The 25,379-nt window shown below is 44.5% G+C and overlaps 1 protein-coding gene across 5 annotated transcripts in view; it reads left to right on the top strand.

Moving 5' to 3' along the window:
* The window catches only part of runx1t1 (RUNX1 partner transcriptional co-repressor 1), a 117,285-nt gene that overhangs the window by 56,359 nt on the left and 35,547 nt on the right, over positions 1-25,379 (top strand). For 3 of the 5 annotated variants that reach the window (XM_071499986.1, XM_071499983.1, XM_071499985.1), the window contains exon 1: positions 6,615-7,024. The exons of 1 other annotated variant lie outside the window; for it this stretch is intronic. In XM_071499986.1, the coding sequence (XP_071356087.1) occupies positions 6,997-7,024 (28 nt within the window). In that variant the 5' untranslated portion in view covers positions 6,615-6,996. Of the gene's footprint in view, positions 1-6,479; positions 7,025-25,379 lie in introns of those variants that run through there. One more of the 5 variants, XM_071499982.1, reaches the window with a different exon arrangement.

Genomic DNA, 25,379 nt, shown 5'->3' with positions numbered 1-25,379 from the left:
TTGCAGAACTGTTATTGAATTGACATTTACCTTTGAACCTGTGGTAGCATCTCAGTGAGCAGAACCATGCATAATTCAGTTATCGCAGAATCTCCAAACAAACATACGGGAAATAAATCCATTATGGAAGAAAACAACATTTTGTCACCATTGTTGTTACGATCTTGTGAAATGTTAATGAATGAAATGTTTTCCATCAGAGTGCTTATACATCCAAAGGCATTAAATGTCCTTGTGTGATGTGAATAAACAGTGAAAGTGTGTGCGTCTAGAAAACACTTCTGTTTCCTGAGACAAAGGAGTAATGTTAGGTGGTTAATTACTTTCTTAGCTGATGAATAATTTTATTATTTGAAGTCCATTGTACATTTATTTTGCCAACATCAAGAGGCTCAGAAGATGATTCAGTGAATCACTGAGTGACATTATAACAAACGGATTAGCACAGCTGTCGAAGCTACAAGAGGAGGAATTACGAAGGGCAAAACCTTCACAGGAAAGGAGTTACCACCTACTGGATGAAAACTGTGGGAATGGTGGGATCTTCTGTACAATTTCTGCCTATGTATCTATGAGCCGTTATTGTAAGGCCTTGGTGAATTGTAGTGTGTATAAAATCCCAAGAATACGTGAAGTATATCTGGCTTCTTAATTTACCCACGCAATTGGAAAACCCTCCTGAGATGTGTTGTAAAGGTCTCGTTGACTGAGTACACTTCCAGTTGTTAAAACATAGACTTGGCAAATGAATCACTCCATCATCCCCGGTGTAAAACCAAGACTCAACTTTCAGAGGTTCTGCTCACTTCGCAAAAAACAGACTTTCTGTCAGACCCACTGACGAGGAAAGCAACAGAACATTTCTTGCATCTTGCCTGTCTTCCTCTTGTCTGTCAACTTTTTCTTTTGTCTTTCCACAACCAGAGGGAGCACAGGAGTGAGGGGAAGGGGAGTGGAGGGGAGGGAAGAGAGGGGCGGTGTGGTGGCAAGGGGAGATGTGTTTTTCACGTGTTCACATCAAATGCATATGGAAAACTGCAGCACCTCAAAGGATTGTGGGATACCCTCCAGGCCCCAGCAGAGAAGCAATGACAGACATATCCATATATTTATATATATATTGGGATTTGATGTACACAAAGACATGGGGATATTTCTCTACTTTCACATAGGAAACATCTTCCATTATATTTTAATATAGTGTATTCCTTAAGGTGACAACCAGTCTGTTTGCTCATTAGACATGAGGTTCGGCCTATAATATACCATGACATAACAAGACATCATTATCTGCAGTGTGATTTGAAAGTTATTGTCTTACACATTTGCATGCTGTCAGGATATTTAGCCAGCCTTCTCTAGAAGTTGGAGAGACTCATTTACATTCTCGTGAAGGAAGGCAAGGATGTCAGTTTTCGCCCACTTAGTTCTTCTCCTTTGCTATGAGCCAGACGGTGGGTTGAATTCCATAATACCCCAGTGAGTGACAGAGATCCCTCTCCAGACACTGTACCTGCATAAGATGCTGCACTGCAGCTGCTATTCCATCATGCAGCTCTGTCTCTATTCCTCCCTCCCACAGCCCCTTTCCATCTCTATCTGAGTGAGGTTAGGGATTTCTGTTTGATTTGTTGAACTTAATTTATCGCTTTTCGGACTTTATCAATGAGTTGTAAAATAATGTGGGTGGCATGTCATATTTAAATATTTATTTTCATACAGGATAGATAATTGTATTTGATTTAGTCCAGTATTGTGTGTGTGTGTGTGTGTGTGTGTGTGTGTGTGTGTGTGTGTGTGTGTGTGTGTGTTTCAGTGGCATTTTGATAGTGGAACTCAAGGAGTCCTGCCACATGGCAACATTGTCTAAACCCAAATATCTCAAATATTGAATCTGAGGTAGTTAACAAAATTCCTGCCTCTTTCAATGTGCACATTTCAACCAATTAACCTTGCGAGGGCATTCAGTAAAAGCCATGTTTTCCCTTGACAGACTGGCACTCCCTGTCTCCATCAATGCTACTTTCTTTTTTCTATCACAGATTCATCAAGTATTCAATCTCTGCTGACTCACTTCAGAACAGTTCTAAAAGTTACTGTTACCTTGGACATTATCCTCTAAAAAGACAATTTTCTTGCCCCCCCCACCCCCCCACCCCCCAGTTTTCTTTTGTTAATGAGTTCTCCACCAAAATCCAATCTGCAGAGGAATTTTGACATTCAGAACTGAAGACAAATGAATGTTCATTACTCCAAAACTCCAAAAAATGACATTTACACAATACACTTATTTCATTTAGTCGTTGTCATTCGTTGGAAGATGTGTTGTGTTGTTTCGCTACAACCCTAAAGCCACACATCGGAGCTGATAGTGGACAGTTCTGAAAAAATCTGGCCTGCATTTTTAAAGTTCTCACTTTTCCCTCTACACATGACAACTACCGTTTGGTTAATATTAGGGGGAAACTGCTCTTATGACATATAAACCACAGTCATGGTGCGTTAGGGTTAGGCAACAAAAACATTTGGTTAAGGACAGATTGCGGTGGTTGATAAAAAAAAAGTAAAACGCTAATTGCAGGTTTGTGATGGATGCTGAAGTCGAGCTTGTATTGGGTGGCTGGCATCAGCTGTTTCCAATATACTCCACAATCATGGCCTCATTCACAGCTGTTTGGCAAGTAACCTTCAACAGTATTCATGCGTCTGCACAACGTGGACATTATTACCTGATGCTTATCACTGCTACACTGCTACCACCCCAACCCCCTTCTTCTAATGTCACGTTCTTCATTTTGTTGATTTAACTAGGACTCATGTCCATGTGTTTATTAAGCAAGATTATCTTAAGCCTTTTCTTTCATTTCTAATCGTATAACCGTTTGCCACAAATGGACAATTCCTTGACGTGCACGTGTTTATCTGAATGATCCACAGAGATCAGAAAAGCCCTCATGAAGTGAGCTGCCTCACTGTAGTTGTCTCTCTTCGTATCCTGTTTCTTTTGTCACCAGTGGTGTTGGTGAGAGGCTGCTTGGCCTCAGGCAATGTTGACCCAGGGGCAGATAATTACAGGGGTTCGATTGGCACTTGTTTACTGTCAACTCCCAACTTATATTTGCCTCATTCTGTATTTGTCCCCATGAATATAATATGAGTGTGTTTGTGTTTGTGTGTGTTTGTGTTTGTGTGTGTGTGTGTGTGTGTGTGTGTGTGTGTATGTGTGTGTGTGTGACTGTGTTACAGGTGGCCGCCCAGTAGGTGGGAAAATGCAGGAAGTCTGCTTGTCTGTGTGCACATGTATCAGACGCAGCATGTTTTTCCCTTTCAGAGGCGAGGTATCCTGTGCGTGTGTGTGTGAGTGTGTGTGTGTGTGTGTGTGTGTGTGAGTGTGAGTCTGTGTGTGTGAGTGTGAGTCTGTGTGTGTGTGTGCATGTATGTATGTCGCCGATCACACTGGGCGGCTGACTTCCAGGAACCCCTGCAGCAAAAACAGGCACTGTGTGTTTCCTGCTCTCACACACCGTTATCACAGGACACACACACTCAAAACCATACACACACACACGGATCATTGCCCTATTCTCTTTTCCCTTGCAGGTTTCCTCAACGCCTATCCTTGTGCCTCCGGCCGTCAAGATGTTTCGCTGTGATTGTCATGAAAGAAGTAGCTCTCCGGGAACAAACCAGAGGACACAAATAAGCGAGGAGTGACGGCATCCTCATGGCCCCGCTGGTTTTTCTGACCACGTTTGGTTGCTCAGTTTGAGTGGGCACGTTACCTCTGCCCCTCTCCTGACCTTTCTCATGTCTGATCCAGAGGCCACTTTTTTCTCAGACATACACTCACCACAATCTTCCCTTCTTACTTCATTTCATCATGAGTCATGTCTCATTTTCTTTTCCTCTCTTTATATCATTTGGTATTCCATCGCTCTCTTTCCATCACTTACCTTCTCTCCCTGTATCTATTCACACATCCTGCAAAGCCCCACAGCCTATGACAAAAGAACCCAAACTGAAAAATGGAAGTGGAGCACACAGTCCTTGCTCTGTGCTTGTGAGAGTGCCAGGGACTGTATCTATCCATATTCCCTTTGAGGACACAGTGCAACCCACCGCTGAAGCACTCCAGATGACAAGGGAGAGATGAGAGGGAGAGAGGGAGAGAGAAAGATGAAATGAAAGAGAGAAATGTACAATGGCACTGGTGGAAACAATTGCCATTAATGGCATCATCTTTTCCCCACAGAGATTGCATTGAGGGAACAATGAGCTCCTCGTTGGCTCACTAACAATTCACTGAGACTTTTACACACAGTGCATGACAGACAAAAGTAGTCAATGTTGCTGTAGTCGCGATGATACTCCATTAGCAGAATATGGTACATTAAAAAAACTGATTCATTTTCGCCAGTAAAATCTCACTGAATGAGATTATGTTCTTCAGGTGGAACCTTTCTTTAACCTGCAAAAAAACAGTAGTTGTTTTCGTCGTTGCAAAATAGGATATAATAGAAAAGAACAGATTAGAAAAGAATGTTTTATGAGATGTTATGAACAGGCTATGGTGCATGACTTGTTCAACCATGCAGTTCAAGTGGACCAGTTGTTATCACCGAGTTGTAAACGTAGCTTCTGCTCTGTGCTTTCACTGGCTCTGCAGGCGAGATGACTTCCAGATGGTCCGGGGAAAGTGTTTGCCTTAGGTTACTGCAGGCCAGCCTGCCTGTGCCTTTTTCAGCTGAGGGAAAGATAGAGATACAGTGTGTGACTGTGTGTGTGTGTGTAAGTGCAGACATGCATCATGCAGGCCTACTTTTTTTTTTTTTTTTTTATGCACACACACCCACATACACAACAGCCAACCAACTCCTCAAGCACTCAGCTGGCTGGTTCCTGTCCATGACACTCCACGGCTGTCTGTGCAAGTGGTTCTCAAAGCAGGACCACAAGGACACGCCAGGGGGTCCCAACTAAGAAAAAACAACACAAAAAAATGGACTAATGAATAAAATGACTAATATCTCCCCACAGAAGGCAAACAGAGATTTAAAGGATGGGTTCATATTTTTTCAAGTCTGTCTTAAAACAACACATACATGCCCATGTGTTCATTGAAAGACTTATTGGTTGCTGTGATTGTTGTTGCTGTCCATACTGGCCACAAATAAAGCAATTTTAATGTAAGTAATAGGGGACAAGTATGTATGCCCTCAGGAATAAGGCCATGACACCAAAGTCCACTAACCTTAAGGAAGTTCTTACTTTAACCCAAACCACAATGCTTTTCTAAACCTAACCAGCCTTTTTGTGCCTAAACTTTGCCAAACCATACCCTTCCCATAAGCTTGACCGCTGTTTATTGTTGTAACCGTGACAACAAATGTCTGGTATGTTGCCACCTTAGGGCTGCTAGAAATAATCACAGCAAAGATGCTTTTAACGGAGCTATTTGTAAGTGTGCTATAGCTGCATGGCCAGCGTTAGCATTAACAGCTGCCTGTTTATCAGTCTGGAAGAAATGCTGCGAGTTCAGCCTCAAACTTAACCGCGTTTACTCGCTAAGAGCTGTCCCCGGTGGTGGAGAGCAACCCTCCTGTTATGCTTCTGTTTCTATCACTTATTTTCTTGTAGTGAAGTTATCATGCTAACTAGCTAGCCCCGGCCTGGTCAGACTGTATTGTCATGGGTGTCTAAGAATGCGTTAAAAACTTTTTGTAGGCCCGGTGTAAATGCACTGATGGCTGAAGCTCTTGTCGAGTCTGGTGAGTAAACAGCTGTCAATGCTAACGTGGCTATGTGGCAACAGCAAAACTTACAAAAGATTTTTGAAGATCTCTGATTCATCATCTTTGGCGGCACCTGTGGTGATACATGGTAATTGCGGGTTGGCTCTTGAACCACGCTCGTGATGTCCAAGGTGATGGATCACACGTCCCCAAACTTTCTGTTATTAACCCGTGTTCCCTGTGATTCTGCGGGTGAGTCATATTAGACACCCAGCTCATAAAACTGTAAAATGCGAGGACCTCTACATAATTTCATCAGTGGGTCATGGGCTCAATCACCTCATGCTGCAGCAGATAGCGACTTAAAAGACACTTATTTAAATGAAAATCTTCGAGACGGCTACTTCATTGTAGACATGACAAATATTTAAAGAACATGAAGCTGTCGTTTAATTCATGGCCGAAATAATATAACACACATTTTCTTGTGTCCTTAGATAAAAGACCCCAGGGGGTTTCATCTCCCAGGGAGCCCTTGACGTGAAAAAGCTTCGGGAAGCCACTGGCACAGTAGAAAACACTTCGACTTGACCTGACCCTGCTTTTTTCCAACCTGTTTTAGAACACACAGATGCTGGCTGCTGCCCAGTCGCCTCCTCCTCCTCCACCACCACCACCACCACCTCCTCCTCCTCCTCCTCCTCCTCAGCAGCGCTTCAGTCCCGCCCACCGCCACCTGGCTCTGCTGCGCACCGCCGACTGGAGGCAGAGTGCAGATACTCCTCTTCCCCACGCCAACGGAGAAGCAGAAAACAGGGAGCCCGGAGACCGAGGGTGTTTTTCTCAAGACCGATTTCTACGACCTAGAGCGACTCGACGCTTAAAGGATTCTGGAGGAAAGTGCGAAGACGCGTAAAAGAAAGAAATAGTATCTATCTGTCAGACGGGTGCCCTGCGCACTGCTGCATCCTTCCTCTCCATCTCTTTCTCATCTCTCCTCCTTCTCTGCCTCTGCGCTTCTTTTTACGAGACTCTCCCATCCTGCATATCCTCAGTGACTGCATCGTTCACTGCTTCCCTTCTTCTTTTGTCGGAGTTTGAACCACATTTCCGAGCCGCTGGAAGTACCACCGCAGCCAGAGCCCCTGCGAGCTGGCCGGACTCTGTAGCTTTCGTCTTCCCGATTCAAGCGGATCATCGAGGGGAGCTTGCGCGGAGTCAAAGGGACTGGAAATTATTTAGCCCTCTCACACCAACGTACCGCATGGTGGGAATTTCTGCCTCTTTTCAGTGTAAGTGGAGCTCTGTCTTGATATGTTGCTTGTGTTTGTGTTTACGCCTTGGCTGTAGTGTCTTGGAGTCCTCATATAAACACGTGTGCGCCAAATTAAGGGAGAAAAAAAAACAAACAAAAAAAACAAAAAAACAATCATGTTGACCCATAACAGAATTTGATTATTTTTGATTTGTGCTTTGTTTCATATATTTGAATGTAAAGTAAACAGGATGCGAGGCGCTTCGATTCAAAGCGCGCTATTGCAGATTATATTGAAATGTTTACAGAAATGTGTTTAATTCCGTTTTTACTGTCCGAGATGGCAAGTCTGTCGCAGAAGCGGTGTGTGTGTGTGCTGTGTAACAGTGTGTTAGGGTCACAAACACTTTTCACTCTGATGGGAAATAAGTGGCGAGAAAAGGTTGTTTTAATCTGTGGGTGTCATAACTTTTCAAAATTAACGCGCAATTTGCAGAACAAGACCTTTAGAAAATTCAAATATTCTGCCAAACCATTGAACCCGTTATTGTGCCTGAGGACGCTCAGCCAATAACCCATTCGTTTTTGTGATATTAAAAGAACAGCGAGCGGTTCGGCTTGTGAGAAGTAGTGACATCGACTTGCAGCTGCCCCCCGTCTCCACAAGCATCAACCCAGAGGGCTGGAGCCCAGGATGGAGAGTTGTTCTCGGGCAACAGGCAACTTAAGTTGTCGGATCAAGTTTGGTGACACCTTTTCGATCTGTCAGGGACATTTTTTTATTTTTCGAAACGCGAGGTGGCCTGTGCATCAGCTGACAGTCCACGGAGAGCGTGGACACACACGGACACTGGGGCTGGTGAGTTTCAAAGCGAGGCGTGTGTCGCCACTCCTCAGCGCAGGGCGGACTGTCATGTGGCTCAGAGAGCCCAGTGCCTGCGCGCTTTTAAATCGGAAAATAAAAGAACATAAAAGTGAGTCCCCGATTACCAGAATAATCCGAAATTTGATGACTGAAAAAAAAAAAAAAAGAAACGAATACATATTTTTTTTGGTCATGAATCGTTCTTTTCCAAGAAACAGTGGTTGTTTATGTTCGCAGTTTTGGTGGAAGGGTCTCTGGATGCAGCGACTCTGCCTTGCCTCTGTGTTTTGTGGAAAACCTCCTCTCCTTTTCCCTCCTCTCTCCTCTCGGGCGTCCTGAAAAGCATTTAGAGAGACTTTGCATTTCAGAGTTTGCATCTGAAAACATCCTTCAGAGCTCTGTTACAACTGTCAAACGCATCTCCTCAAATCCATGTGAAGTTTCCATCTCCACCTGCTGCGACTTTGTCATCACCACATAACCGAAAAAAAAGCAGATTCTTATTTAATAGACTGGCGTAGGTTTGAAATTAAAGGTTTCAGGCTATAGTAGGAATCTCTTCCCCCGACAGGGAAAAGAGCAGACATGCGGGTTAGAGAGGGAGGCTGCTGGGACACGACCTGCTGTTGATGCTCTGGCTGTTCTCACGGCTCGGATTAGAGGAGGAGAGAAATCTCTCCTGGAAACCCACTGGGCTTTGGACAGTTTTTTATGCATGTCAGATAGTCCCATGTAAAGCTTTGGCATCCAAGAGGGTGATTGTTAACTCTCCTCAAAAGCTTGACCCTCTGCTGATGTGGTATATGCTGAGTTAAATGTAGATGACAAGGAACAGAGTTGTTTTTGAGCTGTTTGCATTGTATATTACCAAGAAAACAAAGTATATCAGTATTTTTAAAATGAGAAAAAAATTTTCTTCTGCGAATCTAAGACAGTATATTTTTATCGATATACATGGTTGATTTAAGTGATCCATGTGGAGAAGCAGTATAATCAAGCGTTTTTATTGTCAGTATGAATTGTCATTATTTATTATTATTTACTGCAGTGGTCATACTAGTGAAATTGGTTGCCGTGGCGATCAGTTAGTGTGTCATCTGTTGTTTTTTCCATTCTTAAACCACGGGGACTTCCATTAAAGTAGTGACTTGACTGAAAAGACCATTACCTGGAGTGTGTGTGTTTACAGAGATAAAGAGAGAGAGAGAGAGAGGGAGAGAGAGGGAGAGAGAGAGTAAATGAAAGGTAAACAAAGCTGGTGATGAGGGGAGAGTAAATGATAAGTGCTGTTTGCAGGTTATCACTGTGTGTGTATGTGTGTTTCTGCATGCACGTGCACGACTGTGCACACTGTATAAATAAACAGGCTTGTATTAACGTTAGCTGCTAACTGTGGTTCAGGCTCTGCAGCATCAGCTAGTAGCACTTCCAGGGGCCATCTGCCCAGCCACCAGCCTGCCTCACACCTGTCCTCCCCCCTCCCTCCCTCCCTCCCTCCATCTCTCGGGCTATAGGGTCAAATGCATCAGACTGCTGCTCGCAGACACGGACGTGGCCTTGCAAAAATGATGGCAGCCATTTTATTCTCGCACACACAGGCACAGAAACACACAGGACACTACATATTCCTAGCTGGCAGGTTGAAAACACTGGAGTGTGTGTCTTCAGCACACACACAGACACACACACACACACACACACACACACACACACAGTCACTTCACTTTAATTATCTGCATTTTTCCCTTCAGTGCTTTTTGATGCTAACCACAGCTAACAGCTTTCTAGTGGTTTATACTGCATCCAAACACTGCATTTAGACCACAACCTCAAACAATAAATTACTATTATTTCAGCTGATTTCCCCTTTAGCACAGAGTCACACTGAGGCTCTGGAGCTGAGATGTGATTACAAAGCACTTCTTTTAAGTATGACGCACAGACGTTTGGATGCAGTCCATTTCTGATACATGGTGAATAAGTGATGATGACTCAACAGAGTTAATATGCCAGCTACACCTTGATGCCCCTGCTGTCAGCTGCGTATACTCTCCGAGCAGAGGCCTGTTTTTTTCAGATGGCTGGGTGTTAGATCATGCACCACCTTGGCCCGAGAAATTCACTGTATCACCTGTGTTGTGTCAGTTTGCTCATTTGGTTTCAACTGAGCCGTTTTGGGATATCATTTGAAATTCTAGCAAAATCTTTAATTTACCTTAATTTTTAACATATACTAAACACAGTTAGGCTAATTGAGAAAATCATCAGCATGTTATTTGAGAATGAAAATAATCAGTTGCAGCCCTATTTGGCTTTGTTATATGGTATAAATGCTTTTTGGGTGCTTCAGTCGGCTAATGGAAACGTAACCACAGTGTCCTGTAGATGAGTCCAGTCTGGAGGTTTTGTTACCTTTTTTTGTGCAAATATGAATCGTTCAAAACACACCAGTTTCAATAACTGCACTGTAATATACATAAAGATAAAGACTGCATTTTGAAATAGGTTCAGGTTTCATTTCAGAGTCAGAGGCCAAATGTCAGCAGCAGAATTAGATACTAAACCCACTGTTCCATACACTCCTTCAAGATGTATAGATCTGTTCTGATTATTCAGAGCCGTCTGTTACCAAGTCCCAGAGTGAATTATAGATGGAATTGGAGTGTGTATGTGTGTGCGCGAGCACGCACACACATACACACACATGCCCTTGTAGATCGATAGGCCCATTGATGGTTATCAGCGAGAGGGCAGTTCTCTTCACTGCTTATTGAATTTCATCACCCATGAAAGAGCAGCAGTGGTATAAAAGGACTTGCAGGTATGTGTGTGTGCCTCAGTGCAGGCTATGCATTTGTGTGCGAGCGTGTTGTGTATGCGCATTAGTGCACAATCTCCCATGCTTACAAAAGCAAGAGGTCTTTGCTTTATTGTAGCAGTGAGTTGGCCTTTACAGGGGCTTATTTAATGTCAGAGTCAACAGTGACCACTACAAACTGATTTTATTGGCCTTGTTCATGTTTTTACTCCAGATAACATGAGACTTATAGGGCAACTGAAGAAGAGGCCAATAGGGCAGAGTCTGACAATTCATCATGTATCATGGATGCAGTAAATTCTTCACACGTTTTTACACTTTAAGCCATTTAGGAAACAAATGGGAAATTATATTGATAGAAAATCAGTTCCTGAATGTGACCAAATCCAAGTTTTTCTTCAGTTGTGTTATTAAAGACAGTCAGCTGGGAAGTGTAGTTCTTCAGGTGGATGGCTAACAGTATCTACCACTGCTTAGGCTAAAGCACACACTGAGAGACATGTGCAGGGCAGCATAAACACACACACTCTCTCTCACACACTGTTCTCTCAGTCCTCTTTATATAGACTGGGATTGAGTTGCTAATTAACTTCACTTTCTCTAACTGTATCGCACACAGGCAGACTGCCATACACACACACACACGCACACATACACACAGACACACACAGAATCTCTCTCTTAGGCTCCCTCTCATGATGTCTGTCCCCTCGCTCTCTCTTTCTCTCTCTCTCTCTCTTTCCCACTGTTTATTTTCTTGCCTCCATCTGGAGTCGGCTGATATTGTAATCGCCCTAATGCACATTGCCTTCCCCTCACACACACACACAAACACATACACTCACACACACACAAACACACATACATACAATGTGCCATCCTGACAAGACCCCTTTTCTTATTCCAAAAGATAAGCCAGTGGATGTGATTCTCTGGCTGTGTGTTTGTGTGTGAGTGTTAGCGCACACACAGGTGTCTATACACTATGTCTAAAGAATACAAAAGGACACACAAAAAAGTGTATGTCTCCCCGCACTCCGCCAAAGGTAACGATATTGAATGGGAGCGTCTTAGTGATGTGGACCGGCGATAATGTGGCCGAGTGAAGATGTTACCCGTTATCTCTCACCTCCTCGATATTCACCTGTCACCCAATTTACATTTAAAGACTAGACAGTGGAAGGGAATTCAGGGGTGGTAGAGGGAGGTTAGTGTGTGTGTGGTTGTGTATGTTTATGTTTTTGTTTACACGTTTTTTGTGAAGGTTGGGATGAAAAGTGTGTACATATGTGGGCGTGTGTGGAAAGAGATTACTGCACTTGCCATCTCTAATAGCTTTTGTTTTGTGATTCAGCAGAGGTTTGGGATGATGGAAGGTGGGAAAACACACACACACACACACACACACACACGGAAATGCTGAGGACACCCAGACAGGTTTGATTGATGGGGAGTATGAGCTGTGAAACTGTGCGATTAGGAGCCTTTTTTTTTTTTTCTCCCCAGTTCACAAGAGGACAATTGTTGAAGAATAGACCAGCTTGCTTTGCTACCAGTCCATAAAACCTGGTCATAAAAGTCGTTTTTGTCCTTGTGTGTGTGTGTGAGAGAGAGACAGACAGAGCGAGAGAGAGAGAGAAGGAGAGAGGTGGAGGGGTGGGCTCAGACCGACAGCTCTTAAAACAAACAAACAGGCAGGCAGAAAATCAGACAAATTGACAAAGAGAGACACAAAGAAAGAGGAAGTAGATGAGAGAGAGAGGGAGAGAGCGAGGGTGGGGAGAGACTCACCTCAGCCCCGTCACGCTTTAGCGGTTTTAATCACCTAAACCCAGGTTGCTTACTGCATAAAAATCCTACATTGTTAACGTTGACCTGCATAAGCATGTGAAAATAATTCTCTTCCTGCCCTTCTCTTTCTGTCTTTTTTTTTTTTAAATTATTTCTTTCAAGGCATAATTTACGACCACCATCCCGGCTTATCAGCTTGGATACCCCCGATATTTGATCTACAGCTCTGTTCTCTCGTATTAATTTTGATGTATGGATTTAGATGGTACACTTTATGAAAAGGGCAGCCACTGGAGTGGAGCCTCGGCTAGCCTGGTAAAAAGAAGTGTAATTAAGATCAGCAGACAGGGGGAGAGAGAAAGAGAGAAGCGCGGATCAATAGATGCAGACAGTGGACCCTCTGTGTTTTTCCCTCCGAGTATTGACGTGTTCAGTCAATTACAGCCAGAGAGAGAAGAAGAGATGGGGATGTAGGAGATTGTGTGTGTGTGTGTGTGTGTGTGTGTGTGTGTGTGTGTGTGTGTGTAAGTAAGTGCAAACAGCCAACATGCATCTGCGTTTAAGATGTGTTTCTTTAATATTCATAATAAAATACAGTCAACAACTGCAGAGCAGACATTTCCACTGTCGCACCAGTTGCTCCGAGCCTTTTATCTAACATCAGCAGACACAACTAAATCATTGTTTCCTCTCTTTGCTGGTTTAAACCACACCACTGCAGCCAAATAATGAGGCCCTTCTCTTTTGTGGTTGAATTTGACTTGCATGATGGGTATTGTAGGAAGAGAGGGCTTCCAGCTGTTGTCGGTTAGTGTCACAGACAAACAGGGAGATAGGACAATGGAACGACGGTCGCTTGCTCCGTCCGATTGTCTTGTTGTCAAACCGACAGCAGGTGCCTCGAGTGATAAACGCAGAGTGTCAGTTATTTCAAGGAAGGGCCATTTTAGAAATTGGTTCAAAGAGAAAGAGGAGAGTGGCAGAGGAGACAGTGGGGGTTACATAAAGAAATGGAGGGAGCTGGTCCATTTTCCCAAAATGGGGCCAAGTAAAAGCCCCATTTTGTTTAACTTGTAGTGCCTCCTGTCCATAGTCCCCCCAGTACCCCCACCCCCCAGCCTCCCATCCAACCTGCAACAGCCTGAATTGTTGCTGGCCACCCCGCTAAGTGTTTGTATGCTCACAGTCGATACAGTGTTTGCCGGGGACAAAATTACACTCCATTTTTATCTCAACAAAAATAATATTTGATGACATTTCCACCTCCAAAAAAAAGAAGATTATGCTCAGAATAATCACACTCACTGGGTTTTTTCTTGAAGGGGATAAAAAAAAAAGAAAAAAAGAAAAGAAAGTCCTGGTTTTTCTGGCTGAAAATTGTGGTTAAGTAAAGAAAGCTGTTGTAATTCAGTTGGACACGGGGATTAGGTGTGAGGCTGTAGCTGTGTATCGATGAATAGATAGAGATCTCAAGAGCTGCCTCTCCTCAGATATGTGTGTATGTGTGTGTGTGTGTGTATGTGTGTGTGTATGTGTGTGTGTGTTGCAGATTGAAAACCTTGGAACTGGGACAGACAGAGTGCAGTTTGATTCATCAAATATTACCTATCTGTAAAAGATCTATATGTCTGTCTGTCTCTCTATCTGTTGTGTCATCTGATATACATTCATGACCCCAGCTGCTCTTATGGATTTGCGATTGACAGCCCTTTCATCAAAGCATCTGTTCCTCCCCTCTGTCGTACTCTCACCATATGGACATGTCATCCTCAGCTGCGCGTTTCATAGTAGCGTAGATGATGTGTCTCCATAGTAACCAAACTCACCTTTTAGAAATATGATAGAAAGGGTGTTTTTGGTCCCACATGTGCATGATGTCTACACACATCGGCGTCTATATCACAATCTACCTTGACATTTATAGTGTTTCATATCCAGTTAGTCGGCGTGATGGCGAACTTGTGCGGACTTGATATCGCGGCGCACTCTGAAGTTTTATGGCTCCTACAGTGTATGGACGTGTTTGTCTTCTCTACATGATAAAGCCATTTGTGGAAGAATCCGAGCTTTTTCCAGGATTTAAACAGCTCCAGATTGCGGTAAAAACTCTTTAGTCCCGGTTACACTGAGAGTAGGCGCAGAGCAGAGGAGGGAGAAGGGCTCTCACGGAGCAATAAAAATCCAGGAGAGAGCATAAATCCATCTCCCCTTGTAAGGTCCGAAATTTTTTTGCAGATGTTTCAAGATGTTTGGCCCAAGTGACGGTAATTTCTTACCCATCTGTCTTCTCTCCTCCCCCTTATGTCTCTTTATCAACATCTGGTTTTCGGTGCGGCAGGGAAACAAGTATCCTTTATAAGCCAGGGGTTCGCAGTTCCCCCTCTGCTTGTGCTATTAACTTATCCTCAACTACTGCTCTCTCTCTGTGCACACATATTCACATATGCTAACCATTAGAAAGTCATACCATTCACAAAATGTAATAACTTTCAGTTAGAGGGGGAGATAAAGTATTTTGGCTTTTTTTTTTTTTTGTTCTCCCTTCATTTTTTCCATAACTGCAAAGAATTTGGGGTTCTGGTTTTTATGCCTCCCCTGTGAGAGGACAAATTACTGCCTAGATGTTAGTTTGAGGATGCTTTAGCAAGAGGAAAGCCTCTTCCCCTTAAGCATTTGAGTAGGACCCTTGGGTCTCTGTCTGCACGTAGACTACCCATTTAGGAGTGAAGAGCGTAAAGCTGCTGCTCAGGGTGGTAGAATCTGAGACACGTCGCATCAATTCACTTGCAGGAGGAAGACGGGTTTATTTGGGAATAAATGCACACAAACATTTCTTGCTGCACACTTTAGCAGCGCAGCAAAAACGAAAGACTTTAATTTGCTATTTCCTCTTTGGCTGTATTAAATTGTCCACGTATAATTCACAGCTGCGCAGGGATCATGTGTTGTGGCCCAGCTGCGACTACATGTTTGCGAATTTCACCATCTCACACACACTCGCCTGGGCTACACATTAAATACACACACACACACACACACGTCATCTACAAACGGATACACAGGTGTGCGCCCACCGACTCGCTCTCTCGCTTGCTCACAGAAAGTAAGAAGTTGAATATTCAGACAAAGATATGCAGCTCGGCACCATATGGCAGGGTTGTCAATCTAAAATGAGGGAACGCAGAGGGAGCTTTGAGGGTGTCGTGTAGGGTGGTGTGTGTCAGTGGTGTGTATTTGATCGGGGAGGCAGCATTTGAGGATTATATGGCGCGACATATTACAGTAACATAAATTCACAAAAACTCTGCCCCTACCATTCTCCTCTGTTTCTCGTACTCGCGAACACGACATACATACCACTCTCACTCTATCACATACCATTGTCCTACTTTCTATCATTTAGCCACTTAACAAAAGCATGCTGAGCTCATTGTTGCTGCCAGTTGTGTTCCGTTAAATCAGTGTTTTTACTGTAGCACAACACAGTCTCTTGAATTTTATGAAATGAAAATGAACACTAAAATGCAACATTAAATACATTGTAAGACCTCAGCATGGACCATACCACACGCACCGTCGCTGCATTTGCATAAAACAAGGGTCTTTTTTTTTTCCCACTTTGCCCAAGGCTACAAGACACAATCACACAGAAACATGTGCCCACACATGACAGATGCCCCTTACTTGCAAAGACACTAATGCATTAGTCGTGCACTGCCCCAGGCTTTTGCCTGGTAGGACAATAACAAGACCAAGTCAGCATCTGATCAGAGGCGGAGGACGAACAAATACACTGGTTCAAGCACATGTGTGTGTTTAGACTGAGCCCGTGTTTATTTACCATTACCATATAAAATGGATTACACTTGTAGCTAAATATACTCAGGTGGTTTTAATAATTCAGTGCAACTCACTAACGCACATTTAATTGTTGCTGTCTGTTTTCACATGATACCTCAAATGTTTGAAGTAGTTTTAGTGCAAGTGAAATAGCACGGTCAGTGTGTGTATACTGAGGCGACCACAATGTTACCACAAATCTCTTTGCAGGTAGTAGTGTGTTGAGATGAGGATTGCTTTTGTGTTGAGCAGACCTCTGTTTGCTCACTGTGTTGAAAGTGCGCGCGTGTGTATGTGTGTGTGTTGTGGGCGGGTGGTGTCTTCATGGGGAATTGATTGCAAAGGATTAGATTGTGATTACAAAAGGGGGGGGTGGAGTGGGGAGACAGAAAGTGGAGATTGGGGAGAGAGAGAGGTGACAGGGAGAGAGGTGCAGCAAAGTGAAATGGAGAGACGAGACAGGGAAGAGATGGAGATTTGTACCAAAAGAAGATAACCATCACGTGAGGAAATACGGTGCAGACTTTGCCAAAGTCGTTTGCTGGAGCAAAAACTAAACTCATCTACTTTTTTTTGGCTCAGAAACATCTGTATGTTAGAAATACTGAAGAAAGATTCCCTTGTAATAATCAGCAGGTTAGTTTCGATTAGATAGTCAGCTGGTGATTTGACGTAATTCTTGTGGACCAAACACTTGTATGCGTTGGGAGCACAGACTGTCAGACTTTAGGTACCAGGGCTGAGTCAGACCAGTGGGAACAATGTCAAGAATGGGATTCTTGTGTTTTAGAATGGAAGCCAGGTTATTAGGCAGGGTGAGTGAGGTTGCGGCTCTGATGTAAGCCTGTTTGCCTGTGCCAGTTGGAGAACAGGACCCTGAAAATAGAGTGAGTGGGAAACAGAGAGGAAAAGCAAGTGGGACACATTTGTGAGCGACTCTAAACCGCTGGAGATTGACGCCAGATGCCACAGAGGGAGGGAGATGGAGGTAGTGACAGACAACAGGGAGAGAGAGAGAGAGAAAGAAATAACCCCATACAAGATGTTAAACAACATTTATGAGTTTCCAAATTGCTGAGCTCGGATACAAGCTTCAGCTTTCAGACCTCAAATGTGTTTTCGAGAGTCTTTCGGGGAGCTGAACTGCTTCTGCACTGGAGGCTTTTCAGCATTTGGGGAAAAATAACATATGAAATCAGTCAACCTATATTTAACTAGTCCATGTCAAGGAGTTCACTCAGCAACTCTCAACCACAGCTACATACGAGCCACACTATACACTATATATAGCTGCTCTACTGTAATAGAAAATTATAGTGCAAGTGGGAATTAAGAGGTTGGGAAAAATGTTGTGTTCATGGTATGTGGAAGAAAGCTTGTAAAATGCGACATAAATAGCCTGCAGCTAATAGAACTTCTTGCTTTTTAGATGAGTGTCAGTGTGAGGCCGCCTTGTTTCATGAAGAAGGATGGAGAATAGAGAGGCATGCAGTTGTTTTTTTGTTGTTGTTGTTTTTTTGTCTTTTTGTGAGGATACACCAATTTTGAATTTATTGCATCTTCTCATTTGAAATGTGCCAGTGTTTTTATTCACACCCTGCAAATCAAATCAGAATCTGGATTGCAATTTCAATGTGACAGTGTAAGAAAATTATATTCATGAATTCACAGATCTTAAAATAGTTAATTTACTGAACCCTGAAATGGGATTTGGTCTTTTATAAATGTCCCTGAATATATATGCTTCCAATACAGAGCTGAATCGTGTAATTCTTCAGGAATGACAGTGATAGAGAAACATAATACACCTGTAATGCCTCCACAAAATACATATGTTCGCGTACGCACTCTGACATCCCTCCATCAGTTCTGATGTGACTGAGTGGTTTTGATTTAGGAAAGGTCAGACAGTCCCTGTCTGTCTGTCTTTAATGTCTGAGAGCAGCAGTGATGGCGCCCCAGTGCCAGAGGAAGATGCAAAAACATTGTGTTTTATTTTACCAGCCACACACATAGTTAGACACACAGGTGAAGAATATGGGTTCCAGAGAAAAGAGAAGCCACATTTAGGTTCAGATTTTTCTAGTCGATCTCACTACACCAATCACGTAGGTACATTGAAAGAGGTAGTAGACACTGCAATCAACGCTGGCAATAAAATCCGCGGTCTGTGTAAAAATGTATTTTTAAATTCATCAGTCTTAGCCATTCCAGCTGTCTCGCTCCTTTTCTCTCTTTCCTTTCTGCTGTCTGCCATCGTCTCTCTGTCTTTCAGCTTCCTCTTCTCTCTCTGTCACTCCAGTAGTGTAAGAAGAGCTAAAAAAAAAATAGCACTTTAGCACTTACCTATCTTTGCACTGTGTGTGTATAATAGCATGTGCATATGTGCGCACATGCATGTGTGCGTGTGTCCTTTGACAGTTGGGAGAGCATATCTGCTGCTCTTGTTGTCATGGAAACAGTGGGCACTGTGTCTGTGTGTGTGTGTGTGTGTGTGTGTTTTACTGGAGACCCCCCAAAACAGAGCAGAAGGTCTGCTGAGGAGGACCAGGGCCACATTCAGACCTCTGTCTCCCTCTGACTTAATCCACCTCTTCCACTTTTTCGTGTGTCTCTTTGGTTTGACTCCCATCAGTAAATACACCACTGCTGCTCTGGTTTGACTCACTGTTTGATGCCCCAGGCAGGGTCTGAGGAAGACAGATAGGACTGGCCGCTTACCCAGGGCAGGAGCCAGGACGGTGGGGTCAGGTCCAGGGCCACCGGTCCCACCACCACCCTCCCCCTTCCCTGCTCCATCAGCTATCCTCCACCCGCCTTCCATTCCACAATCGCTGTTCCAGCTTTAATTACTTGAGAACAAGTAAAAACATCCTGGACCCGGAGAGAGAGAGAGAGAGAGAGAGAGGGAGAGAGAGAACCAGTGACTGAGTCTGCGATGTGTGTGCGTGCTGCTGTGTGTGCATGTGTGCAAGTCATGGCGTGTTTTGTATGGGAACAAGACATTTATCTCAACAGGGCAATACTGTCCTCCACACAAACACACACAAACACTGTCCCCTTCACACACATCCTGGCCCCGACCAGCCAACCATCCCCACCCTTCTCCTCTCCCTTGCTCCCTGGGTTCCCATCCTCTGGGCTCCCACCCTCCCCCCCTTCCAGGTTCCTTCTGGTTCCTGACCAGCAGGGCTATCTCTGGATGGCCGGTGGTTCCTCTCATTCTGCTGGCCCATTGTGTGGCGAGTTGGGCTGGGCCCTGGGCCCCGGGGGCCGGGAGGGGAGCCAGGAATGGCCTGGTTCCTGTTGCTGTACTAGTTAAAGGAACTGTGGCACCGTTTCCATGAGTCCATCATAGCTGCTGTGAAACTGATTTTAGGGCAATTTGTGTGGAAACTGTTATATTCATGTAAGTCGCTTCCCCCGTTTTGAGAGAACTGACTTTGATAAGGAGAAGTGAGCAGCTGTATTGGACGCGTTAGGTGTTAAAATAACTTAATAACACAATTTGTTCCACAGCTGTGTTTCACATGTAGAAAATGCTGTCAAAAAACAAACAGCTTTCCTCTGGGTCAGGATTCTGAAGAGAGACTCAGAAGCAGGTATTTGCCTACATATCTAGCAGTGGCAGACATTTTTCATGATATATAATGTCATTTTTCAAGAGTCAAGGTGTGCAGGGAGTCATCCATCAGGCCTTCAGAGTCTTTACAATGACTCTTTTCATTTCACGCTAACAAATGTGGACAGCAGCATTGATTAGGATCATTTGGTACCTTATGGCCCAATACGGACTTCATCAGCAGCCAAGCAGCAACAATTATCCACAGCGAGGACAAAGATACTGAGATAAGCAAAGTCCCCTTCTTAAGAACAGCTCACAGTCGGCGCACTTACCCCTCACTGGCTTTGTCAGTGTGATGAAAATACACAATTCAGTGCGCACACGTGTGCCTCAAATGTCTGCACAGGGTGTCCTCTGGTTTTGAAGGAACACACACGCAAACATATTTCATCGCACACTCAGAGCCACAACCGTGGTTTCCTGTGGCAGCTGGAAGTGTGACTTCAGTCCACTCTGCGGCTGCCTTTGAGTTTCTCCCTTTGAGACTCCTGGCTCACTGCGGTGTGGCTCGCTGTAGAGCGCTACACTAGCTAGTGCACTCGGTTAATTACGACTGCCAAGCCAGGCTGTCACAGTGATTCACTATGGGAAGAGAGGGGGTGGGGGTGGGGGTGGGGGGTGAGTTGGCAGGTGTACAGATGTATCGTTAGCGCCACCTAGTGATGCACAGAGAGGAGGATAGCAGGCCTTTCTCAAGACTGGCTTGAAGGGGAGTTGATTTTGACAAACTCCATGTCATTCTGTCTGTATTGCTGCACCCCCCCCCCCCCCCCCCCTTCTTTTTTTTTCTTCTTCGCATCTCTTCTTCTAAAATGTCTCCTTCTGCTTTCCTCTCTCCTCTCCGGCTTCGCGCCTCAATCTTTCAACACCCCAGCACTCCCTTTTTCTTGCTCGCTAGGTTTCTTGGAATGTTTTTTTTTTTTCTTCTCTCTTTCTCCCTGTCGCCACTTCTCCTGCCGTTGTCAGTTGTGCTGTCTCGTGTACTGTTGCAACAAATCAAGCGCTCCATTCATCTCGTGTCATCCGTGTTACAGAGAACTGGAAATGTGCACTCTCTCCCCTCCTCTGTCTCCACTGACAGCCACCTCTCCACTTTATCATGGGTGAGCAGATCAGATTGGAACTGGGCCAAGTCACTCAGTGCTGGATAAATGGAAGGTGGCCGAGAGTGAGGATTTATAGGACTGGTTGAAGTTGCCCGAGCTGGTATGAAGTGGGGTAGAGCCCTATCGTGATCATATGGTTTATTTGCCATTGATCCGTGTGGCACATTGGGAGGAGAATTTAAAATACAGTTCCCCAGACTCTGTGGAGAAAAAAAAAAAGGTTGTCGGCTTTATTGAGAGTTTACTGTCTCCAGCATCTGTGTGCGGAGACATCACATCACGTGTGAGTAATCTGCTGCTATTTTGTGCCTTCAGGTGAGGAAAAAAATGGTTTCTGCATAACCATTAACAACTCTTACGGCAGTTAACCGACTGGTTTGGTAGTGAGAGCAGCTGAGATTGGAAGAATTCAGCAACCCATCCACCCACACACACACACACACACACACAGGCCCGCACACATGCAGGCACCCACAGCAAAAAAGTCATTTGTTCTACCTCATTAGCATGTATTGTGGCGAGCAGGCGTAACACCCTGAAAGGTGAAATGGGTCCGCCATGAATAGCACACCAGTCGGCAGTGGAGAGGAGAGGAAAAGGAGGGGGGAGGAGAGTGAGGGGGGAGGAGGAGGAGGAGGAGGAGGGGAAGAGAGTGTCCAGATGGCTGGGGACCTGCCGCACACACAGGGAGTCTCTCGCTCGCTTTTTTTTCTTTCTTTTTTTTTTCTCCGCTGATTGCACCGTTTCGACTGCACTCGCTTTCACTTGCTGTCTTTCTGCTGCTCCTTCTTTTTCTCACTTCCATCAACACACACACACTCACACAAAGGCCAAGACCATATGTAACCTCCCTTCCTTAAAAGTTGTTGCTCACATGCAGCCGTTGCGCGCGCACACACACATACACATACACACTGTAAGAGGCAAAGTGTGACCAGGAGGCAGAGTGCAGTTGAGTGCAGCCCAGTGGAGCGCCCATTGTGGCCCATTGCACTTCCACACAAGCTGGTGTCCTCTTCTTTCCTCCTCTCCTCCTTTATATCTCTTTCAGCCACCTCGACCTTTCTCCTCATCCATCCTTCCTCCCTGCACCTTGTCTTTTAGGCCTCTTATTTCTTATTTCTATAGGCTCTTCTCTTCTCTTCTCTTCTCTTCTCTTCTCTTCTCTTCTCTTCTCTTCTCTTCTCTTCTCTTCTCTTCTCCCCTCTCCTCTCCTCTCCTCTCCTCTAGTGATACATGGCCGTCAATATACCCCTAATTAAAGGCTTACACGGACTGGAGTTTGTTAGATGCACTAACTGTCCAGCTTAATGTCTGACACATTTTGGACAGATTTCACAGAGCCTCTTTCTTCAGTTTGATGACTGGGGTATGACTACGTTTGATATGCGGTATTGAGACTCTGTTTCTGGCGAGTTACATCAGATTGCAGTACAGCTGAGGCCATCTTTGGTTGATCCTTTGACAGTAAAAGAGGAGCGAAGGAGAGAGAGTCGCAGGGAGGAAGAGTACTGACGTTTGCCCTGATGTTCCCTTTCCTTTTCTCTTTGTATTGTGTGGCGCTGCCAGAATATCTGCTCATTTATCTCCCCATCTGTGTGTGTCTGTGTATCAGTCTCCCAGTCTGTCACTAACTCTCTCCTTCTCTCGTCCCTTTCCTCTCTCCCCACCTCCCTCTCCTCTACACTTTTGCCTCCTCTCCTGTGTCTCTCTCAGACTCTGTCTTCACTGTGAATCAGTAATGGTCTCCACTGGGGTGTAAAACTGTGTAAGGCTCTGTGTATTCTGTAGGCTGTGCACACACACCCACCCACACACACACACACACACACACACACACACACAGACCTGCATATCAATTTTAGACAGCACACAAGCAGGGGTTAGTGGACAAGGAAGACTTGAAGGGAGTAGAAGGTGTGTCTGGGTGTGTGTTGATGTGTTGTACTGTTGCATCAGTCCAAACACAACCCTGTATTTACATGCTTTTGCATCTATGCTCTTTTTGCATATTGAGTACATCTACTTCCTGCTTCCCTCCCATCGCTCACATCGCTCTGTGCTATTAAACCTATACATGCAGAGTGGCCAGAGGCCTGTCTCATGGAACCTCAGTGTGCATGTGCGTGTGTGTTTGTGAGAGAGAGAAAGAGAGCATTTTGTGTGTGTGTGTGTGTGTGTGTGTGTGTGTGTGTGTGTGTGTGTGTGTGTGTGTGTGTGTGTGTCTCTCACTCCATCACCCCCACTATTCAAGTCCACCTCATTGACTCATCATTGAGTGGGCCCTCCAAAGCTCTATTGAGTTTATCAAGTCTTCCACAAAAAAGTCACTCCCATTCTTTCTTGTTGAAGCCAACTACCCCCCCTTACACACACACACACACACACACACACACACACACACACACTCACACTGATACTGGCTCCATCCCACACAAAACAGCATTGACGCTTCAATGAAATCTCCTTAGCAAAACGTTTTCTCCTCGTCAGGATTGTGTGGCCATTCAGTTTGTTAATGCGCCTCTATGAGGAGAGCCTTTTATTTGCCTGTTTTGAATTTAAGCACATATATTAACCCATACACCGAGAATGACTCTTTAATAGTCTGAATAGGAGGTGAATGGGGGGGGGGTAGGAGGTAGGAAAGGAGACGTGAGGAGGGAGATCTATGCTCGGGGATTCAGCAAGCTCACTTAAAGCCACAGTGTTGAAGCTTCTTGACAAGTTGAGTTGTTTAATACTTGCATAAAGTAAGCCCATGATGCTCATTCACAGACACACTCGCACACAGAGAGCGTAATTTTACACAGCACGACTCATATCCCCTACAATTGTAAATGTGGTATTTGCAATGCGAGAGCCTCAAATGTATTTGTCCCTTTTTAACAAAAGTGTCCAAATGGCAGGGGATGCCATTATAACAAACAGGTGAAATTATAGGTATTACAAAACGTAGACCAATGCAAACAATCATCACTATTTGGCCGTGGAGTTTTGCAAAGCTTTTGTTGCTGTCAGTTGGATTATGTGTTTTGGCAAGCCTCTCACTAAAGTATTTGTTTGCTTGCCTACGTCTGTTGCTGTTATTACATGTTTTTGTTGCGGATGAGATGGTGAAAGTGGGACTGATTCCAGGCAATCTGGGAGGAGAGAGGAGTGAGAACAAATGACTTGAAAGGAGGCTGCGGCATCCTGCAGCATCGCGCTTCCACACATATGCGATGATTTTACTGGAGCTGTGAGCCAATAAATCCTTATCAGGTCAAAAAAAAAAAAACTGTACTCACTATATATCCACTATCTAGACTGTTCACATAGCTTGACTGGCATGGACTGGCAGTGGTTAGCATGGTGGGCCTTCCTGGCACTAGGGTTGAAAATAATCAATAGCAGATCTTTGATTACAAGGTGGGATATGAAGTTTGTGAAGAACTCAATCCACTGTATCAGTGTCTGATTATGAAAGGAAACAGGAGCTTAAAGAGAGAGACTGTGAATGTATGTGAATGTGAGTCATTTTAGGGGCCACAAGTCTCAGGGGAGCTGGTGGAGCTATTGCTGTTGTTTATCAGTGCACACGCACACACGCACACACACACATTCTCTCTCTCATCTGTCTCTATCTCATCTCTCTTGCTGTCTTATTATATGTCTTTATCCCTTTCTCTCTCTCCTCCATTACTGGCATTTTAAGCAGCTCACTAGGGAACATGAGGCTTGTTGGCTTGCAATAATGTTAAGATGCTTTGTCTTTCATCCTCACTGTTGTGGGCACACACACACACACACACACACACACACACACAAGCACACACTCACACAGAAAGGGAGGTAAATGCAGTTAAAAGGAGGATCAGGGGAATTTTGGTGCCATTTTTTTTATTTTTGGGGGGTTTTTTTTGTTTTGTTTTTTTGTCGTCTACCCTCCTGAACCAGAGACGTGGTGCATGAGACTGTGTGAATGTGTGTGCCAGTGTGTGTGGGTGTGCGTGTGTGCAGATGCCTGCAAGCTGACAGGGAGTGAAAGCCCAGACATATGTTAATCAGATGTTGTGATGATGGCAGAGCAGAAGGAGAAAGCGAGAGAGAGAGAGAGAGAGAGAGAAAGAGAGAGAGAGCACCGGAGGGAGGAATGAGGGGTGAAAAGAAGCGCAGAGCTTTTAAAAGACCGAGTGAGAGCAGAGAGAGAGAAAAAGGAACCATGCAGGAGGAAGAGGGGAGGTATGTAGAGAGAAGAAATGAGGAGGAGAACAGAGAAAATGACAGGAAATGGTGCAGTGATTCATTTTCTAACGGCAAAAACCACTGCCGAGAATCGATCCAATCCATTAGTTTACCTGAACG

This window comes from Trachinotus anak, unplaced genomic scaffold, assembly GCF_046630095.1.
Source record: "Trachinotus anak isolate AG129_WGS33_773 ecotype Australia unplaced genomic scaffold, CSIRO_AGI_Tana_v1 ptg000016l, whole genome shotgun sequence".
Classification (NCBI taxonomy): domain Eukaryota; kingdom Metazoa; phylum Chordata; class Actinopteri; order Carangiformes; family Carangidae; genus Trachinotus; species Trachinotus anak.
The sequence above is the reverse complement of the archived record's forward strand: the minus strand, read 5'-3'. Positions and strand labels throughout refer to the sequence as shown.